Genomic DNA, 15,544 nt, shown 5'->3' with positions numbered 1-15,544 from the left:
CTGTCGTTTTGTTTCTGTGGAGTTTTTTATTTAGGACCTTATGGGGTGAACGGGTTTTGTTGGCAGTGTCTCCTGTTACTTTATGCCCATGCTTTTGACATGCATATTATTGTAAATGTATTGTTGATGTGGTCGTTAACTGTGAAAATGTTTTTATTAGAAATATTCAAAATAAAACGGAAATTGTGACCAAGCAAATGTTTCAGCACTCCTTTATTATATGAGATCGTTATCAAACTAATTAGATGCGACTTGTTTCTCAGCTGAGGTGTTTGGTAACAGCATTATTCTTCCAAGTCTAAAATTATGAGAGTTAAATGGTCTAACAACAATTAACTTATTGCTTACTAACAATTGAGTTCTGTAGGTTAGAGATTAATTCATATTGAAAACTTTGAATAATTTTCTCCCTGTAGTTTTTGAAAGTTTTGTCTTGGATTGAAAAAACATTTCTAATTAAATGATTTGTTTGATATTTACAGGATACCTATATACATTTAAAGAAACATTTACTTTTTGGGTTTATATGAACATTTCTGGCTGATTGAAATGTTGATATTTCTTAAAAATAATGAACAACTCTGTTTATATTGCAGAGATGGTTTAAAGCTTGAAACTGAGCTACTGGATGGGAAAACCAAGCTAATACTGTCTCCATTTGGTATGCTGTGTTACTGGAAATCTACAGTGTTGACTTAAGTTCCTGTATAAGATTTAAGTTTAACTTGTTTTGCATGTAAAAGAGTTACATTTAAATAATATTTTGAAAACTGCTTCCTCAGATTTGTGCAGATTTACTTTTAGTCAGATAAACTCAGGTTATATCACAGCTTTACTATTGTCAATATGCAGATTCATAAAATTTAATGTTTCAGTATATTGTGTGTGTAAAACATCTGTTATAGTTACATATAGCATATGTTCTTATTGCCTGATGATTAACATAGGTAAAATTTATGTAATTGTTTTTTCCACATAAACACTTTATTGTTAGAGAAAGTAAATTTAAATAAGACCACAGATGCTTAAGACATTTTTAGTGTTAGTTTTAAAACTCAATATAGTAGTACTCTTAACCTTTGGTAGTCAAATGCTTATCTTATTCCCCTCCCCATCCTGTGATCTATTTATAGTTTTACCTTAAAAAAATAACCAAAATAAACCAAACAGAAGTAAATACTTGAATCCCGCTGTAAGAACACTCAACATCTGAACCCCATTGTAAAAGACCACTCAGCATCTAAAGTTAATGCTTTTGTGTACAATATTTCTGCCTTAACATCTTAACTAATGCTACTTAAAATTTTCTTTCCTGACTGCCTTAATATGTTTTTGGTTGATAGTTTAGTAATTTCTTTTTTCTTTTGTAGAACATAAATCAAAAATTTCTGTAAAGGTAAGCTAATTGATTTTCCACCTGACCTGTTTTCAGATGTAAAGTGCAATTTTTTTTTATTTATTTATTTTTTTTTGCAGTGCTTTGAAAATAAGTACTGGGAAATATGAAAGTGTTCTAAGGGGTTTGAAGCGATGATGGGAAGTTAATGCTGCATTGCTTTGAGGCTTGTCTTTTCACCGAAATGGAGTCATAATTGTTCAGTTTAAAAAGCTCTGTGGAGGGCCGGCGCCGTGGCTCAATAGGCTAATCCTCCGCCTAGCGGCGCCGGCACACCGGGTTTTAGTCCCGGTCGGGGCGCCGGATTCTGTCCCGGTTGCCCCTCTTCCAGGCCAGCCCTCTGCTGTGGCCAGGGAGTGCAGTGGAGGATGGCCCATGTGCTTGGGCCCTGCACCCCATGGGAGACCAGGAAAAGCACCTGGCTCCTGACTCCTGCCATTGGATCAGCGCGGTGCGCCGGCCGCAGCGCGCCGGCCGCGGCGGCCATTGGAGGGTGAACCAACGGCAAAGGTAGACCTTTCTCTCTGTCTCTCTCTCTCTCACTGTCCACTCTGCCTATCAAAAAAAATTTAAAAAAAAAATAAAATAAAAAAAATAAAAAGCTCTGTGGAATCCTTTTCTCTTGATCAGTCCTATCTGGTAGTTTTCTTTAGTGATAGGAATGTTCTGAAATCAGTGTTATATGGTAACCTCGTGTAGTTACTGAGCACTTAAAATGTGGCTACTGTGACTAAGGAACTGAATTTCTAACTTCAGGTAATATTTTTTAAAGATTTATTTATTTATTTGAAAGTCAGAGTTACACAGAAGGAGAGGCAGAGAGAGAGAGAGAGAGAGAGAACTTCCATCCACTGGTTTACTCCCCAATTGGACATAACGGTCAGAGCTGTGTCAATCCGAAACCAGGAGCCAGGAGCTTCTTCCAGGTCTCCCACATGGGTGCAGGGGCCCAAGGACTCGGGCCATCTTCAACTGCTTTCCTAAGCCATAGCAGAGAGCTGGATAGGAATTGGACAACTGGAACCTGAACCCTCGCCCATATGGGATGCTGGCATTACAGGTGGCAGCTTTACCTGCTACACCACAGCACCGGCCCCACTTCATGTAATTTTTAATTGATTTAAGTTTAATAGTTCCATCCTGGACTGTACAGCTCCAGAGACATTTAAAAATAGATAATCGGGATGGATGTTGTGCTACAGCAGGTTAAGCTATAGCTTAGAACAATTGCATTGCATATTGGAGCACCTGGGATCAACTCTTGGCTCCACTTTTTTTTTTTTTGACAGGCAGAGTGGACAGTGAGAGAGAGAGACAGAGAGAAAGGTCTTCCTTTGCCGTTGGTTCACCCTCCAATGGCCGCTGCGGCCGGCGCGCTGCGGCCGGCGCACCGCGCTGATCCGATGGCAGGAGCCAGGAGCCAGGTGCTTTTCCTGGTCTCCCATGGGGTGCAGGGCCCAAGCACCTGGGCCATCCTCCACTGCACTCCCTGGCCACAGCAGAGGGCTGGCCTGGAAGAGGGGCAACCGGGACAGAATCTGGCGCCCCGACCGGGACTAAAACCCGGTGTGCCGGCGCCGCTAGGCGGAGGATTAGCCTAGTGAGCCGCGGCGCCGGCCTCTTGGCTCCACTTTTTATCCAGCTTCCTGTTAATGCCACTGGGAGGCAGCAGTGATGGCAGCCCAAGTGGGAGACCTGGATGGAATTCCTGGGTTTGACCTGGCCCTGACCTACTATTGCAGGCATTTTGGTATGAAATGCTGACATTAAAGGTGAAGACTTAAGCCACTCCTTTTTCTGCATTACCATTTAAAAACTTGTTTTGTTACTGCTTTTTTTGTTCCTTATTTTTTTCATTTTTAGATTTAACATTGGCATAAATTTCTCCTTGTAGTTCTTAAAATCTTTGCTTGTCTGTGGATAGGACCCAGTTTGACTGATCTGACATTTTTCCCTTCAACTCTGAGCCCTTGATGGCTTGGTTTTTCTTTCCAGGTATAATCAAGATAGAGAAATTGCTGGAGTAATCACTTAATATATGGGTGATGATAATCAGAGAAGTTCCACAGGATACCTGTAAAAATTATATGTCTCTATTTATTTGCGGTAGTCACCCCTACCCATCTATTGTTTTGCTTTCCATGGTATCAGGTAACCCACGGTTAACTTTGTTACAAAAATGTTAAATGGAGAATTCCAGAAATTAGCAATTCATGTGTTTTAAGTTGTGCATCATTTGTAGCAGCATGATAAAATCTTACTCTGCCCTGCCTAGGACATGAACCAATCTTTGGTGCAGCATATCCAAGTGGTATACCCTACCTGCCCATTATTCACCTAGTAGCCATGTTGGTTACCATACTGATTGTTGTGATATTGTAGTACTTATATATAGGTCTCAGTACTGTCTGTCCTTTTGGACATGCACTGAGGATTTTGGAATATATCCCCCATCAGTGTTCTATAGTTAAATACTTGGCGTGTGTCCTTAATCATAAAATATAGATGATGTATTACTTTCTTTCCCTTTACTATTAATATATTTCAATTAGCTGCTTTTATCTGAGTCACATTAAAAAATACAGTCCCCTTTTCCAACTTCCTAGCTGAAAAGCTACATAAAATGTTTGGTTTGGGATTCTACAGGGTTTTCTTCACATTTCTTATTCCTGTTGATATCCTTAATAGATTTGCTGTAGTCACCACATTTTGAAATCATTTTGTTGTCTTTTTGCTTATGTGAAAGGCGAATAATAGAGAAGAAATCTATCCTCTGGTTCCCTCCTCAAATGGCCTCAACAGCCAAACATGTGCCAGGCCAAAGCCAAGAGCTAGGAACTCCATGCTAGTCTCCCACATGGTGGCAGGAGCCACTGCCTTTCCAGGTACATTAGCAGGAAGCTGGATTGGAAGCTGAGCAGCAAGGACTAGAACTGGCACTCTGATGTGAGATGCCAGTGTTTTAAGTAGTAGTTTTACACACTGTGCTACACCCTGGCCCCATTTTGTTGTCTTTTTAAAAGTTTTATTTATTTGAGAGAGAGAGCTTCCATCTGCTAGTTCATTCCCAGGCCATAGCGAAAAGCTGGATCTGAAGAGGAGCAGCCAGGACTCAAACTGGCACCCATATAGAATGCTAGTGCTCCAGCAGAGGCTTAGTCCACCGTGCCACAGTGCTGGCCCTAAATAAATCTTTAAAATTTTTTTTTTTTTTTTTTTTTGGCAGGCAGAGTGGACTGTGAGAGAGAGAGACAGAGAGAAAGGTCTTCCTTTTCCGTTAGTTCACTCCCCAGTGGCTGCGCTGATCCGAAGGCAGGAGCCAGGTGCTTCTCCTGGTCTCCCATGCAGGTGCAGGATCCAAGCACTTGGGCCATCCTCCACTGCACTCCCGTGCCACAGCAGAGAGCTAGTCTGGAAGAGAAGCAACCGGGACAGAATCCGGCACCCTGACCGGGACTAGAACCCGGTGTGCCGGCGCCGCAGGTGGAGGATTAGCCTATTGAGCTGCGGTGCCGGCTAAAAAATTTTTTCCTGATGCCAGATAAATTGTGAAGTCAGCCAATATCAAATAAATGCATTAAACATTGTCTTTATAGTATTAGGGAAAATACTGGTTTTGGGTCTGGCACTATTGCATAGTAGGTTAAACCTCTGCCTGTGGCACTGGCATCCATGGGCACTGGTTCCAGTCCTGGCTGCTCCACTTCTGGTCCAGCTCTCCAGTATTGGCCTGGGAAAGCCATGGAAGATGGCCCAAGTACTCGGGCCCCTGCACCTAGATGGGAGACCCGAAAGAAGCTTGTGGTTCCTGGCTTTGGATCGGCCTATATCCAGCCATTGCAGCCATCTAGGTAGTGGAATGGAAGCAGAAATCAGCTGATGGAAGACCTCTCCCTCTGTCTCTCCTCTCTATCTGTAACTCTGCCTCTCAAATAAATAAGTAATAAATCTAAAAAAAAAAAAAAATACTGGTTTTATGACATGAAAAGCCTTGTTTGATTCATCTAATCCAGTAAACACTTGAGAAATATGTTTGCTTTTTTTTTTTTTAAGATGTACTTATTTATTTGAAATGCATCGACAGATATCTTCCATCTGCTGGTTCATTCCCAAATGGCCATGACAGCTGAGTCTGGGCCAAACTAAAATCAGGAGCCAGGAACTCACTCCAGGTCTCCCACATGGCTGAAGTCCAAGTTTTTGGGCCATATTCCACTGCTTTCCCAGGAGTACTAGCAGGGAGATAGATTGGAAACAGAGCTACCAGGACTCAAAACCATGCTCTGAAATGGGATGCTGGCATTGCATGTATTGGCTTAACACGCCGTGCCACAACACTGGCCCCAAATATACTCTTTTCTAATTTAGTAATCTGAACATAATTGAATCTGGTAGTTTATGATTTTTTGCTGCCTTCATTTGTTTTTCCTTTCTGGTTTTAAGGTACAAGTACTTGGAGTATTTCATTGTTAGACTGGATGTATATTCACCTTATATCAGGTCATTACCCTTTAAAAAATGCTTTTGAAGACTTTATTTCTGAAGTAACTGTGATGTGGCAAAATAATTCAGTTAAATTAGAATTCCAGTTAATAGAGTTTATGTAGCAAAGGTTTATTACACTTGTAAGATTTCAGTATGTATGTAGGACTCCACTGGGGGTGAGAGGTGGGATGAGGAATAAATCCCTGTTCCTGCTTTCTAGAAGTTGGGTATCAAGTAAATAACTATATATTAGAAATAAAGAGTGCTATACTATGTTTATGCAAAAACGAGAAAACATTGGAAAGAAAAGCTCGTTCTGGTTTGGAGAGACGGGAATGCTTCATGAATAAGGTGACATCTTAGTTAGAACTTAATATTAGAGAGTGATTTGTAGTCAAGGATGTAAGGAAGTATATTCCAAGCTTGAAGGAAATAGCAACTTATTAAGATATGTAGCATGAATTGAATTTCGGTAATACTGTGTACATTTGTGTGCTTGAGGACTTTGAAATTATTTAATAGGAATATAAGGAGCCATTAAAAGAATTTATGAAACAGGGACTTCTTATAATCTGTGGTTTTAGGAAATAGTTTCAGGGTAGTTTTGTGAAGGACAGATAATCATACAAGAGGGTCAGTTCAATTCTGATTGCAGTAGTCCAAGGGAGAATTTTAAAACAAGGCCTTGTCTTGCATGGTAGCTAGAGGAATGGAAATGGGCAGAAGTAAGATGATTTCAAGGTATGTTATGGGAATACACTGTACTTAGCAATGGGGGGAGGGGGAGATATTCAACTTGTACCTCAAAAAGGCCTGTATGAATCAGAGCAGGGCAATATTAGTAGAAAGTTAGGGTCAAAAAAATAAATAAATAAATAAAAGAAAGTTAGGGTCAAATGTGTAAGCCAGATATAGTCTGCTGATAATTGGCTTAATCCACACAGTGATTTTTCAGAAAGTTGAATGAGTTTGCCAGTATCTAAAATAATTTGTAAATGTATTATAAAATCTGACATTCTTGGTTATCTTTAAATACTGGATGATTTAGCAACTAGGCTCAGGTTACTGTTTGGCAGTCAGTGTAGAGTAGTTCTGAGTGATACCTCTCTCCTTTGGATGGAAAAAGTGCTTTTCATTTAATGCCTGTACCTATCTAGTCTAATTCATAGTAGGTATTTGGGTTTACCATCCTTCATTTAGAGAATTTGTTGTATTAAAATAGCTGCACGAATAGAAGGTAAAAAGACATTATTAATTTATTCAAGAGACAACTAGAAAGAGCTCCTACCTGTGGGTTCAAATGCCCAGGAGCCAGAAACTCAATCCAGGTCTTCCACATGGGTGACAGAGACACAACTACTGGAGCCATTACCGATGGAATTGGGAGCAGAGCTAGGGCCTGAACTCCAGTATGGGAAGCAGTGTCTTCAGGTGCTGTGTGAAGTGACTGTCATAAAAAGGCATTTTAAGATTCAGTTATTGGCCGGCGCCGTGGCTCACTAGGCTAATCCTCCGCCTAGTGGCGCCGGCACACCGGGTTCTAGTCCCGGTCGGGGCGCCAGATTCTGTCCCGGTTGCCCCTCTTCCAGGCCAGCTCTCTGCTGTGGCCAGGGAGTGCAGTGGAGGATGGCCCAGGTGCTTGGGCCCTGCACCCCATGGGAGACCAGGAAAAGCACCTGGCTCCTGGCATCGGATCAGCGCGGTGCGCTGGCCGCAGCGCGCCAGCCGCGGCGGCCATTGGAGGGTAAACCAACGGCAAAGGAAGACCTTTCTCTCTGTCTCTCTCTCTCACTGTCCACTCTGCCTGTCCAAAAAAAAAAAAAAAAAAAAGATTCAGTTATTGGTCTCATCAAAATCTTACGGGCGGATCATTGATGCAACAGTTAACACACTGCCTAGGATGCCTGCATTCCTTTGCAGAATACCAAGTTCAAGTCCCAAACTCCACTTGTGATAAAGCTTCCTGCTATTTAAAGCACACCCTGGAAAGGCAGCAGATGATAGCTCAACTAATTCAGTCCCTGCCACTCAGATCGGAGCCCTAGATGGAATTCCAGGCTCTTGGCTTTCACCTGGCCCAGCCGTAGCTGTTCTGGCCATTTGAGGAGTAAACTAACAGATGGAATTCTCTCTCTCTTTTTGTTATTCTGCTTTTTTTTTTTTTTTTTTTTTTTTTTTTTTAAGATTCATTTATTTGAAAGGCAGAGTTTACAGAGAGAGAAGACAGATCGTCCATCTGTTGGTTCACTCCCCAAATTGCTGCAATGGCTGGAGCTGGGCCAGTCCCAGTCCAAAGTCAGGAGCTTCTTCCAGGTCTCCCATGGGGATGCAGGGACCCAAGGACTTGACCCATCTTCTGCTGCTTTGCCAGGCACATTAGCAGGGAGTTGGCTGGAAAGTAGAGCATCTGAGACTCAAACCTACGACGTTATGGGATGCTGGCATCACAGGCGGCAGCTTTACCTGCTATGCCACAATGCTGGCCCCTGTTTTCCTGCCTTCCAAATCTTTTAAAAAGGAAATCTCTAAAGCATGGTGTAAGTAAGATGAAGAGGACAATAAACACATCTTGGGATTGAAGCTGCAGGTATGTTTTGAAATGTAGGGTGAAATACAGTCCATTCACTGGTCAGTGTAGTTTATATATTGTGGCATTTCTTGAAACACAAGGAGCCAGCGCCGTGGCTCACTAGGCTAATCCTCTGCCTTGCGGCGCCGGCACACCAGGTTCTAGTCCCGGTCGGGGCGCCGGATTCTGTCCCGCTTTGCCCCTCTTCCAGGCCAGTTCTCTGCTGTGGCCTGGGAGTGCAGTGGAGGATGGCCCAAGTCCTTGGGCCCTGCACCCCATGGGAGACCAGGAGAAGTACCTGGCTCCTGCCATCGGATCAGCGTGGTGCACCGGCTGCAGCGGCCATTGAAGAGTGAACCAACGGCAAAGGAAGACCTTTCTCTCTGTTTCTCTCTCTCACTGTCCACTCTGCCTGTCAAAAAATAAAGAAAGAAAGAAAAAGAAACACAAGGAAAGATTAGATATGATTAAACCATATGAAAGTTGTTAGGGTTTCTAGCCCACTGTTTGACAGTGGGGATCTACTTTCTTACTCATCTTTATAGTCTCAGCACTTTTCCCTTAGTGATGAGCACATAAAAAGTTACTGTTGATCAAATGATTGCTCAGTTATTTTAGGTTAGTCTGTTTGCGGAAGTGTTCAGTAGATTACAAGCATGGTAGACTTGATATATGCAGGCTGTGAACCACTAATGGCAATGAAAAACCTGAACTTGGGCTTGTCATCGTGGAAGTGTGAGAAGATACTTGGGAGGAAGAAATTACCAGCACTGACTGATAAGCTAAAGAAAATCCTGAAGGCGGATAGTCAAAAGATGACTCTGCAGTTACCAGTCTGAGAAATTAGAACAGCAGTATTATACAAATGGAGTATTTTGGAAAGCAAGAGATAAATAATTCAGGGTTACAAATGGTGTGGTTGAGGATAGTGTCACAGATAGGACTAACTAGTGCTAAGCCTGTTGAGTTCCAATAGCAAAGAAGAAGCCTTTAGCTAAGAGACAGAAAATGAGATCATATAAAAGAGATAATGGGGCAAACATAGCATGGGGGTGTGTGTCACAGATCATTGGGGCTTTTTAGTTCATAGTGAATGTAAGTTCAGCTTTTCCTCCAAGTAAGATGAGCCACTGAAGGCTTTTTATTTTTATTTTTTAATTTATTTGAGAGATTGAGTGTGTGCTCCCATCTGCTGGTTTGTTTCCCAGATGCTGGAGGCTGGACCAAGCCCAAACTGAGAGCCAGGAAGTCAGTTCAGGTATCCCACACGTATGGCAGGAAACCAGTTCCGTGAGCTATCACCACTGCCCTCCCTGGTCTATATCAGCAGGAACCTGGAATTAGAAGGCAGAACCTGTCAGACCTAAGCACTCCAATGCGGAACACATTCATCCTTATTGGCATCTTCACTGCTAGACCAATTGCCCACTCCCATTGGAGACTTTTGAAAAGAGTGACATGATCTGACATATACTAAGTCTATCACTATGACTCTTGTGTTGAGAATAAATGGGAGCAAGGGTAGAAGCACAGAGACCAGTTAGAAGGCTTTACAGTGATTGAGGTGACTGCCAGTGTCTTGAAGCAGAAGGGTAGCAAAAGGGATACTCAAGAGTGGTTAGATTTAGGATGTTTTAAAGATGGAGCAGATCAGTGTTTGCCAACATTAAATGTGGCATGTGAGAGAGGATTCGTGGATAACTCCACATGTTTTAGCATGAGCTAACTACAATGGGAAGGACTGATGGGAAGGAGGAAGATCAGGAGCTTTGAACATGCTAAGTTTGAAATGTTTGTTACAGACCCAATGTTAGTGTTGGATAGGCAGGTGAAATGTGACAAGAAGGGAGAAGAACATGTGGAGCTATAAGTTTGAGAGTCATCAACATGCATAATAGTTAGAACCACAAGAATAGATGTAATTACTAAGTAAATGAGTGATCTTAGAAATGAGATTCTGAGACTGATTGCTGGGCATGACAACTTTAACAAATCTGAGAGAAGAGAAAGAGCCAAGCAAGACTAAGAATACTAGAGTAGATCAGAAAATAACCAGGATTGTCAGGTGCTAGAAGTGAAAAAAATGTTTCCACATGGAGTATTCCACTGTGTAAGATACAGCTCATAGTTCAAGTAAGATAAGAATTTCAGAATGGGTCACTGAATTTAGCAATGTAGGTATTATTAGTAACTTTGAGCAGTTTTGTTAAGATCATATGGATGAAGGCCTGGTTGGAATGGGATTGTAGGAGAAAAATGGAGAAAGTGGGATTAATAATTTTTTAAGATGGTAAAATATAACATTTTCATATGCAGACATGTGATCCAGTAGAAAAGAAAAAAATTCCAGGAGAAAGCAGAAAATTGTTAGCTATCCTTCAGAAAGGGAGGATTGTGGGAATGTGTGCAAGTAATGGGAAGGCAAGAAGTTTGTCTGAGGCAGATGCTGTATAGGTTTGGAGGTGGAATCTTGAAGTTCTGAAAGCTTTTCTCTAAGATTTTCAGTGAAATATTAAGATCTGAGAATAAGATTGGTAGAGAAAATGTTAGAGACTTGGGTAAAAAGAAAAAGGTTGAAATAGTAACTTAAAAAGTGACAGTAAATGAACTGGAAAATGTATGTCTATAAGATAACATTAGGTTCCTGTTTAGTGATGTTGGTTATAAGTTTAAGGTGAAATGAGTTCACATGGCTATGGTTTTTTTCCCTCTGTGGATGCACTCAGAGTAGGTAAAGAGATTTTACCAGAGTTGGAATTTGCCAAATACACATGAACAATGATTTTGGTTGACTGTAGAATTTAATATTGTTAAGGGAAATGGGAGCAAAAGAGAGTAGCGGTAGGATTGACAGATTATAGATTCCAGCAGAGTGTTGGAATTGGGAAATGAGAGGAAGCAAGTTGAAAAAAATGTAAAGAAGTGGTCGTTATCCAGTGCTTGCAATTGAGTTGATGGAGAGGTTGCATTTATGGTAGTTAAAAGGTCAGTATGAGATGTCACTCTGGGAATTAGTAGTGAAGATAACATGGAAGCCAACAGTACTGGAGCAGAGTTGGAGGAAATGAGAAGACAGGGTTTTGGAAGAATGATCTATGAGTATATGGATGGCAAAGCATCAAGAATTAAGACAGGAGTCATGTCTGAGAGTGGTCCACAGTATAAGGTATTCAAGGAATAAGGGCTCTGGTAACCTGTGGGACTCCAGATGTGTATAAAGAGATTGTGTGGGTAGTATAATGAAATGAGATACAGAGCTGAAGTGGAATAAATGGCTTGTAGTGACTGGAATGAAAATTCTTCTGTGTTCCTTGTTATCCTTAAGTAAAATAATTTCTGTTTGTTGATGAATCTTTCAAGTAAAGATCTGCAAAGGTTAAGCATTAATTTCTTATGGCTGTAATATCTAAGTAGCAACATGGAAAAAGTTTACAGGACAGATTTATCACAGATATTCATGATTTTTCGTGGACTGTTATAAAGTATATGCTTCTGGTGTTTTAACAGATGGGAAGTAAGACCAAAATTGCAAAATGTGCTTTAAGAACAAAACAAACTGGACACATTCTAAAATCAACACAAAATACTTGTATCAGGAGTAAAGAACTTTTGCAAAAAAAAGCTATTGGCTCAGAAACTTTACAGACAAAAGGTGAACAAAGTAGAATGACTTTTTCACTTGCTAAGGATTTATGTAAGCCATATTTAGATAAAGACTGTCTTCATATCCAGAAAGAGTTTTCACCTGCAACCCCTAAAACACAGAGAACTAGAAATTCTGTAAATACATCTCCAGTGGCTAAGCAGCAGGCTTGCAAAAAGCCCATCACAGCTGACAACATGAAGAGCAGTTTGGTGTGTCTGACACAAGACCAACTACAGCAGATTTTGATGTCTGTTAACCAAGGAAATAGGCCTATTTCCCTGACTGAGAATGGAAAAGAGGAAGAAACAAGTAAGGTTTTTCTGAAGTTTAAATGTATATTTGTTTTCTTAGTATGTGTTTTAGAATTTCAGGTTCATTGGATTTTATGTAATTGTGCATCTTTAAGATAATTATCCTCTAATATGCAGGATTACTTTTATGGTTATAATATACTCTGTTTTAAGGTCAGTGGTCAGAATATTATTATTATGTACCATAGCCTTAAGAAAATCAATTTATGTGAATTCTAGAAAAGATGTTAGTATAAAAATCATTCTACTTAGGAGGCTTTACTTATATTTAATATAATTGTGTGTGTGTGTGTGTATAGTGGTTTTTAAAGATAAAGGCACTACAGTATGAAGATTTGACTAGAATTGCTGTAAAGCATTGTTTGTCTGCTCCCTGCATTTGCTCTTCCTGTCCCTCCGTTCGTGCTAGGAATTAGCAGTTCTCGGGAAAACATAGAGTAGTGAGCGTAAATGTTACGTGCTTTTTGTTTCGCAAGTTAGGGCATTGTATTATGGCTTCTTATTTCAGCTTTGAACTAAGGAACTGTGAATATGAAGATAATAGAAGTATTAAAGTTTTATTGTACAATAGTGAAATAAGTTTAAAAATTGAAATTGACATACCCCATGGAGATGCCTCACAATTGGGATGGGGACTAGTTAGCTCTTACATGCTCTCAAGGCGCTCAGGATGGAGTCATCTGTCCTCTTTTGGTCCAGATTATTCTTGGTAAAATGAGGAAGCTGAATTTATCTTTGAGACTAGAGTTCTAGTTCAGAGAACAAAGAGCAGCTTACAAGTTATAATGAGAAATAATATCAACAAAGTTTAAAAGCAGCATTTGCCTAATCATGCAATGAACTACCTGTTAGATATGCTTTCTCTTCATTGGGAGATCTAGTATAATCAGGAGGAATTAGAACAGTTTTTAAGCCAGTATATGTGCCCTCTAGGAGACATTTAGTTTAGATATGATAGCTGGAACATGGAGACAACAGTTCATAAAAAAGTTTTCCATTGGTTTCATGGCTATATGAGAAAAATAAGTTCAGTTAATGACTTTTGTTACTAAGCTATTTGCATTTCCCTTTAGGTTATGATTTGTGTTATTTGTAAAATTCTGTCAAGAGGCCGGCGCCGCAGCTCACCAGGCTAATCCTCTGCCTTGCGGCGCCGGCACACGGTTCTAGTCCCAGTCGGGGCACCGGATTCTGTCCCGCTTTGCCCCTCTTCCAGGCCAGCTCTCTGCTGTGGCCAGAGAGTGCAGTGGAGGATGGCCCAAGTCCTTGGGCCCTGCAACCCATGGGAGACCAGGAGAAGTACCTGGCTCCTGCCATCGGATCAGCGCGGTACGCCGGCCGCAGCGGCCATCGGAGGGTGAACCAACGGCAAAGGAAGGCCTTTCTCTCTGTCTGTCTCTCTCACTGTCCACTCTGCCTGTCAAAAAAAAAAAAATTATGTCAAGAATAATTGGAGGTTTACTTTTCTGTTGTTTACTTGTCCCTATTTGATATAAGAAGTTGTATGGTTATCATGAGCAAGCCCTTTCATCTCTAGGCCACAGGTTCTTGACAGAAACTCACGTCTAGGATTATTGTGGAAATTAAGTAATGTATAAGACTTTAAAGCTGGATAGCAATATACCATATTAAGTTGTTGTAATAGATATAATTTAACAATAATTTTAAAACTTGTACTTTACCTCCTAGGCCAGTGTAGTCTGAATTTAAGCAATATTCCTAATCAGCCAAAGGATGAGAACATTATAGGATTACTTCAGAAATCTGAGGCTGTGTCACCTGTCCCAGATGAAAATAAATCTGTCTTATATAAAAATCAGGAGGCATCTGTGCAGTCTGAACAGAAAACTGACATGTATGTGACTCTTACCTGCTACTGTGGGATCATCTTGGGAATATGTTTTGCTTTGATTTATTTGCATGTGAAGTATTTACTCTAAAGATTTAGAGCTATTTATTTAAAGTTTATTAATATTTATGGAATCAGTTGAAATGTATAATGATAAGATTTCTTATATTTTTGGTGTTTTTACCTTAGAGAGAATGAATGGAAACCAGCTGACATATTCAGTACTCTGGGGGAAAGGGAACGCTATAAAAGTTTGCTGGAGGCAAAAAAGGCCCAGTGGAGGAAAGAGCTGGGTGGGTAATTTTTATCTATTTTCTTACAGTTTTGTTTGTTTGCAGAATATATATAGAGGAAGAAGTATGTCTTTTAGTGTGATTATTTTCAAAAGTCCTCTAACATTTGACTAGAGTAGATCTAGTCAAGTTTCTTAGAAACTTTGTGCTTCCACATTGCTTTAGGTTGTGTCTTTTTATTTGGTACTCTGTGATGTACATCAAAAAGCGTTAATGTGTCTGGTATTCTGGAGTCTCTGTTGCTCAGAGATTCCTAAATTTTTCTTATTTTCAGAGAATGCTTTTTCATATTTTTATTACAGAAATCATGAATTTAAAAATGGTTTTATTAAAAAAATCATTGATTTATTCTTTAAAAAAATAAAAGTTTTTTTTTTTTTTTTTTAAGATTTATTTATTTGAAAGTCGGAGTTAGAGAGAGGAGAGGCAGAGAGAGAGAGGTCTTCCATCTGCTGGTTCACTCCCCAGTTGGCTGCAACAACTAGGGCTGGACTGATCTGAAGCCAGGAGCCAGGAGCTTCTTCCAGGTCTCCCACACAGGTACAGGGGCCCAAGGACTTGGGCCATCTTCTACTGGTTTCCCAGGCCATAACAGAGAGCTGGATCGGAAGTGAAGCAGCCAGAACTCGAACCGGCGCCCATATGGGTTGCCGGCACTGCAGGCGGCAGCTTTACAGCACTGGCCCTGACATACAACATTCTAATCAAGAATAATCACCTAGCCAATGAATATACTGTCATTAATGATACTAGTTGATAATTGTAGATAGAAACAAACCCACTGCTTTCTATCAGCTTGGAGACCTTATAACAGAAAAGTTTGTAATTTCTGTTAGAGTCTTGAAATTTTGTTAATAACTAAGAAAATATCCATTACTTCTCCTCCCACCCCAAGATTGATTTATTTAAGGATAGAGTATGAGAGAGAGGTGGGAGGTGGAAATAAAGAGCTGTCCTCGGGTTTATTCCCCCAGTGGCTGCAATGGCCAGGGATG

At 40.6% G+C, this 15,544-nt stretch overlaps 1 protein-coding gene across 11 annotated transcripts in view; it reads left to right on the top strand.

The window, feature by feature from the left end:
* The window catches only part of CCDC66 (coiled-coil domain containing 66), a 45,205-nt gene that overhangs the window by 1,616 nt on the left and 28,045 nt on the right, over positions 1 to 15,544 (top strand). For 5 of the 11 annotated variants that reach the window (XM_070050703.1, XM_070050707.1, XM_070050702.1 and 2 more), the window contains exons 2-6: positions 597 to 661; positions 1,371 to 1,396; positions 11,958 to 12,405; positions 14,097 to 14,262; positions 14,446 to 14,549. In XM_070050703.1, coding sequence (XP_069906804.1) covers positions 597 to 661; positions 1,371 to 1,396; positions 11,958 to 12,405; positions 14,097 to 14,262; positions 14,446 to 14,549 — 809 coding nt within the window. Of the gene's footprint in view, positions 1 to 596; positions 662 to 1,370; positions 1,397 to 4,142; positions 4,282 to 5,839; positions 5,897 to 11,957; positions 12,406 to 14,096; positions 14,263 to 14,445; positions 14,550 to 15,544 lie in introns of all 11 variants that reach the window. The other 6 variants (XM_070050699.1, XM_070050704.1, XM_070050701.1 and 3 more) reach the window with 5 other exon arrangements.

Source organism: Oryctolagus cuniculus, chromosome 10 (assembly GCF_964237555.1).
Source record: "Oryctolagus cuniculus chromosome 10, mOryCun1.1, whole genome shotgun sequence".
Classification (NCBI taxonomy): Eukaryota; Metazoa; Chordata; class Mammalia; order Lagomorpha; family Leporidae; genus Oryctolagus; species Oryctolagus cuniculus.
The sequence above is the reverse complement of the archived record's forward strand: the minus strand, read 5'-3'. Positions and strand labels throughout refer to the sequence as shown.